Source organism: Urtica dioica, unplaced genomic scaffold (genome assembly GCF_054948205.1).
Source record: "Urtica dioica subsp. dioica isolate 48M unplaced genomic scaffold, U.dioica_male_clone48M_v1_H2 Urtica_dioica_male_H2_contig_69, whole genome shotgun sequence".
Taxonomy (NCBI): Eukaryota; Viridiplantae; Streptophyta; class Magnoliopsida; order Rosales; family Urticaceae; genus Urtica; species Urtica dioica.
This window is the reverse complement of record NW_028297259.1, coordinates 1,204-6,048: the sequence shown is the minus strand read 5'-3', so window position 1 is coordinate 6,048 and position 4,845 is coordinate 1,204. Positions and strand designations below refer to the sequence as shown.

The 4,845-nt window shown below is 34.7% G+C and overlaps 1 protein-coding gene across 1 annotated transcript; it reads right to left on the bottom strand.

The window, feature by feature from the left end:
• Positions 1-2,595: 2,595 nt before the first annotated feature.
• On the bottom strand, positions 2,596-3,213 carry LOC149376146 (non-specific lipid-transfer protein 2-like). Its single transcript, XM_089606651.1, has one exon. The coding sequence runs from the start codon at positions 3,157-3,159 to the stop codon at positions 2,872-2,874; it is 288 nt and encodes a 95-aa protein (XP_089462777.1). The 5' UTR covers positions 3,160-3,213; the 3' UTR covers positions 2,596-2,871.
• Between the last annotated feature and the right edge of the window lie 1,632 nt (positions 3,214-4,845).

Sequence of the window (4,845 nt, the reverse complement as noted above, 5' to 3'; positions counted from 1 at the left end):
TTGGTAATTAATCCGAATTATTTAGTAATTTTGTGATTAATTAGTGATGATTAAGGTTATGTAAACTTGTTTATTGATTTATGAAGAAATTTTGTGACTTGTTTTTAATTTTAGAGTTTGTGGTGATGTTTATAATTTTTTGGTAATTAATCCGAATTATTTAGTAATTTTGTGACTAGTTAGTGATGATTAAGGTTATGTAAACTTGTTTATTGATTTATGAAGAAATTTTGTGACTTGTTTTTCATTTTACAGTTTGTGTATATTACAAGTTGATAATTACTTAGTGGTATTGTGTAAATGTTATTTGTTCATTTGTAGATTACAAGTTGCAAGAATGTCGGCCCCCGACCCAGCTAAGAAGTATTGCACACCTATTCCCGGAAAAAGTAGCGGCCACCAGTGCATATTTTGCGAGCACATTATGGGAGGTGGCGGCATCACGAGAGTGAAAAACCACCTAGCCCATGTAGACCCAACGAGGAGTGTCAAATTCTGTGAGAAAGTCCCCCCTGAAGTGAGAGAAGAGATGCAAGCTTTACTTCAAGGCAATGTCGTAAAAAAGAAGAACAAAAAGTCGTTGGAATCTACGCTTCGCACGACATTGACTAAAAATGTTGGCGGGGAAGACTCAAACGAAGAAGCATACGAAGCGCAATTTGCTCATTATATGCTCATTATATGACTCGGTATGATTACTGTATGACCGCTGCATACGGTCGCTTTGAGTAGTCATTTGTATCCCTCCTATGTTGAATTTGTTGAACAATAGTATTTGGTGGATTGTGTTGAACTATATCATTTTGGTTATTAAACTTACTTTTTGTTGTGTTTGTAATTTCGTATTGTGTTGAAACATTTTACACTATTTTTAATTTTATGAATTTTATCCTACGTACTTTGCATATTTTTTTGTGTATTTCTTTTATGAATTCCCCTCGGTAAATACGGTATTTGACGGTATTCCTCTACGGTAACGGTAAGTTCAACGGTACCGGTTTCCTTTTTTTTTCTCGCTTCCCCCGGTATTCTTTTACGGTACGGGGGGTTACCAGTAAATTCGAAGGCTCGGAACGGTAACGGTAACGGTATTTCGATCCTTGATTTTAAGATCCAATTAAAGATTGATTTTATTTGAATTTGTTTGACACTTTTATTATTTCTATAAGACATGATTTAGTTATGTAATATTTAATTTTAATTGAAGTATTTAATTAAAGTAATATATGAATATATAAATTGTAAAAATTAAAATGGGACTTTGAAAGTTACCTAGGTGAGTTTTTTTTTTTTTTTTTTTTTTTTTTTTTTTTTTTTTTTTTTTTTTTTTTAAATATGTCAATTATAATAAAGTGACAAACTCCTGGATTAGATTTGCTTGCACCTTCAAAAATTGAGTCCAAACATTATTCGACACATAATGAACTTGCAACCTACCCCAAATGCCCTGCTCCTATCAAAAGATGACATTTATCAACATTTTGGTGATAAATTTAATATTTTGGAAATATATTTAATTATCACTCAACTACTATATTTCCTAAGCCTCATAATCTGAAGGTTAATGTACAAAACTTCTGCCGAAAGTTTGACTGAGAGCATGGATATGTTTTACTACCTCCAGCTTTGTGTATTAAGTCCAATACAAGAACAAAAAAAAAAAAAAAAAAACCCAGCACAAAGTTGAGGCTCTTGGACTGCTCATCGAACTGGCTAATTTGGTTACAACTCCAGTACGTCATCGATTTCTCTTAAATGTGAAGATTAATTACAAGTAAGTCAAACATGCTTGGGATCAATAAAGTCAGGCTTTGCCATAAAACCTTAAATCCAATATGTGAGTGCTTAATCGTAACAACGCGTCTCTTCGTCTTTGGCCATCTAGTTTTAGTAGGTGAGATTCGTAATTAACTAGGCTTATTTCCGGTCTAGAGACAGATCTAGGATAAGCAACAAACAAATGATTTTGGTTGAAGGAGATAATCAGGTGGTCATGCGTTGTTTCCTTGTGAAGTCCAATTGCCCGGATTGGCGAGTTTTACATGTTTTTTATGCTATTTTAAATATGTTAGATGATTTTGAGTATGTTTCTTTTCTTTGGGTTAGGAGGAACGTGAATGTCGCGGCCCATGCGGTTTGTCAATGGGCGGCAAAAGAGCGCGTTTCTGGTTTTTGTAATTTTGGGGATATCCCGGCCCTTGTCCGGGATAAGTTTGGCTTTTTGGCCGGTATGAATAGTAGAGGTACGAGGGTCTCTTTTTCCTCGCTGTCGCACCCATCCGGGGGTCGGTGAGGTTTTTTCTGAGGCCCCTATTTTTCAAAAAAAAAATGATACACTATACAGTTTACACAACATTTCGTCTTTATTAAATAATCATAAAATAAGCTCTGATGAAACTAAGATATATATATGTATATTATATATCTGACCATGAAGCAAATGAAAGACAGAAACACAAAAATACATAGAATAGAGTTGTAGAAGAGGTGATGTGGGTGATTATTTCAGCTCATTCGTCTCTGTTTTCCGATCTAGAGTGTGACCGAGTACTAAAAAGCAAATAAACAAATAATAAACTCATCACCAGTCTACACTTTACACAACACTTCCTCTTCATTATTATTTAACCATAAGATAATAAGCCCTCAAACATATCTGAGCATGAAGCAAAATGAAAAGAGTAGTACAGAACACAAGCAGTATTCAAAAGAACCATACATATATTACTCATTCCGATCAGTATATCACAATGACTGGCAACCATGCATAAAACTTAAAAAACTAATTATAATTATTCAGAGACAGATCAAGAAAATAGATAGATAGATAGATATAGATATAGTAAGAGGTGAGTGATGATATGTAATTGTCTAGCAGGAGGGCAAGGGGACACGGCAAGTGGAAGCGACTTTCTTGGCGTTGGGAGAGGAGACGTACTGCCGGAGATTAGGGTTCTTCAGGTAACCGCACAGGCACGGCTTCTGCTGATTCAGCTTCCCGCAGCACTGCCCGGACGGCGGCGATCCGTACAGTATCGCCGGAGCGCACGACGACAGCTCCGTCACGCTGCACGTCACCGCCTCCGTCCTCCCCATCAACACCACCGCCACCAGCGCCGCCGCTACCACCACCACCAACACCTGCTTCTTCATCATCATTGGCTTTATGAGATTTTGTTTTTTTTTTGTTTTGTTAAGTGGGTTTTGGGGCTTTGCTTTTTCTGGGTATTTATGGACATTTTAGTGGAGGTCCACCACTGATCAGTGCTAGTGGTGCATGTGTACCTTTCATTTATTATTATTATTAGATATTTGTTAGGGCTCTCTGCATGTATAGTCGTATGAGTATGAAAACTTATGTGGTATTTTTCTTTTGTATTTTTTTTCGTAAGTAATTTGCACAAATGATTAGAGAGCTCATTACACTTGATTTTCTACTAAATATTTTTTATGCGTGAGAGATTCTCAAGATTTCAAGCTTGTAAGAAGATATGCGAAATAGAAACATAGGGATTTTCTAGTTAAATATGTAATTGAGACAAATAAATTTATAACATAGTCAAAATTTGTTCTAAATTAGTGATATGGTTAAAGTTTACAAAAATGTCTTAGACAAATATTTTGTCCTTAGAAATAATTTTATTGACAACTATAGATATTATGTATAAAATGTAAAAAAAAAAAAAAAAATTAGTGTCAAATTTTTAATACAGTACATCCAAACTTACTTTGACTTCTATGATAAAGATGAAAAACTTTTAATAATAATAATAATAATAATAATAAATTAAAATATAATGACTTTACTAATCGATTAATATCACTATTTGTTGACAGACAAAAATATTATAACAATTGTCCCGGGAAGAACACAAAGTACCGCACTACAAGGTGCCGAGCTCTAAGAATTTATAGGTATGATTATCTCTAAATACAAACAAATCTAGAAAAAGAGAGTGTAAATAAGAGTGTTGAACGATATGTGAAGTTTTCTGATCGAGTTTGACTATAAAGAATTGTCCTTGTTTCTAGCGCTTCCTCATGTATTTATAGTGTTTAAAGCCGAGTACGTGGGCTGAGTAGTCCCACGTTATGTTATTTTCCTAGTAATTGTTTCCAATCGTGTGTAATGAGTGGTTATTACCTCGTATGTTCGGAGTAATCGAAGATGTGGATTTTACTTAAAGTTTTGTTTGTGGTCACGTGATTTATTATTTGATTAGTTTTTGTCTTCCTAACTTCTTTTCTCTTTGAAACTGTGTTCGGTAAGTTTCATTCTTACTTTATGAATTGTTGGTTCATTTTTTTGGTGTCGTTGGAGTCTAGTTTATCTCAATACTGAATATATGTGTTTTCGGTGCATCCAAGCAATCTGCTCGGTATACAACAACGCTATTATTTATTTATTTTTTAAACTTTTAGCAATGAAAATATGTCTACTCGAATGAGGAATTATATGACATGACTTGGTCGGTTTCAATTTCAAATACACTATTGATTTTGTTTACTTTCGAGTGCCGTATTCAAATTTCAAACCGACTTCCTTCAGTGCTCATTAATGAATTACGCTTTTTTAGCTACAACTTCCCCATCCCATCTAATAGGGTTTCATCTTAATATGCAGCAAAACATCGTTTTCCTTCTTGTCTTTTTTACTATTTGGGCATTAAATGGGTAGCTATAACTGCCACTCAACATGTTCGATAATGAATATCGACCGTAGTTATAATTCATGTCAATTATTATGGCCATTCAAACAAGTATCGACCGCTATTCAAAGATTTTGGCGGGCAAAGGGATGCAATGCCGCGACGAGGTCAGGTCCCATAATGTTCGACAATGTCA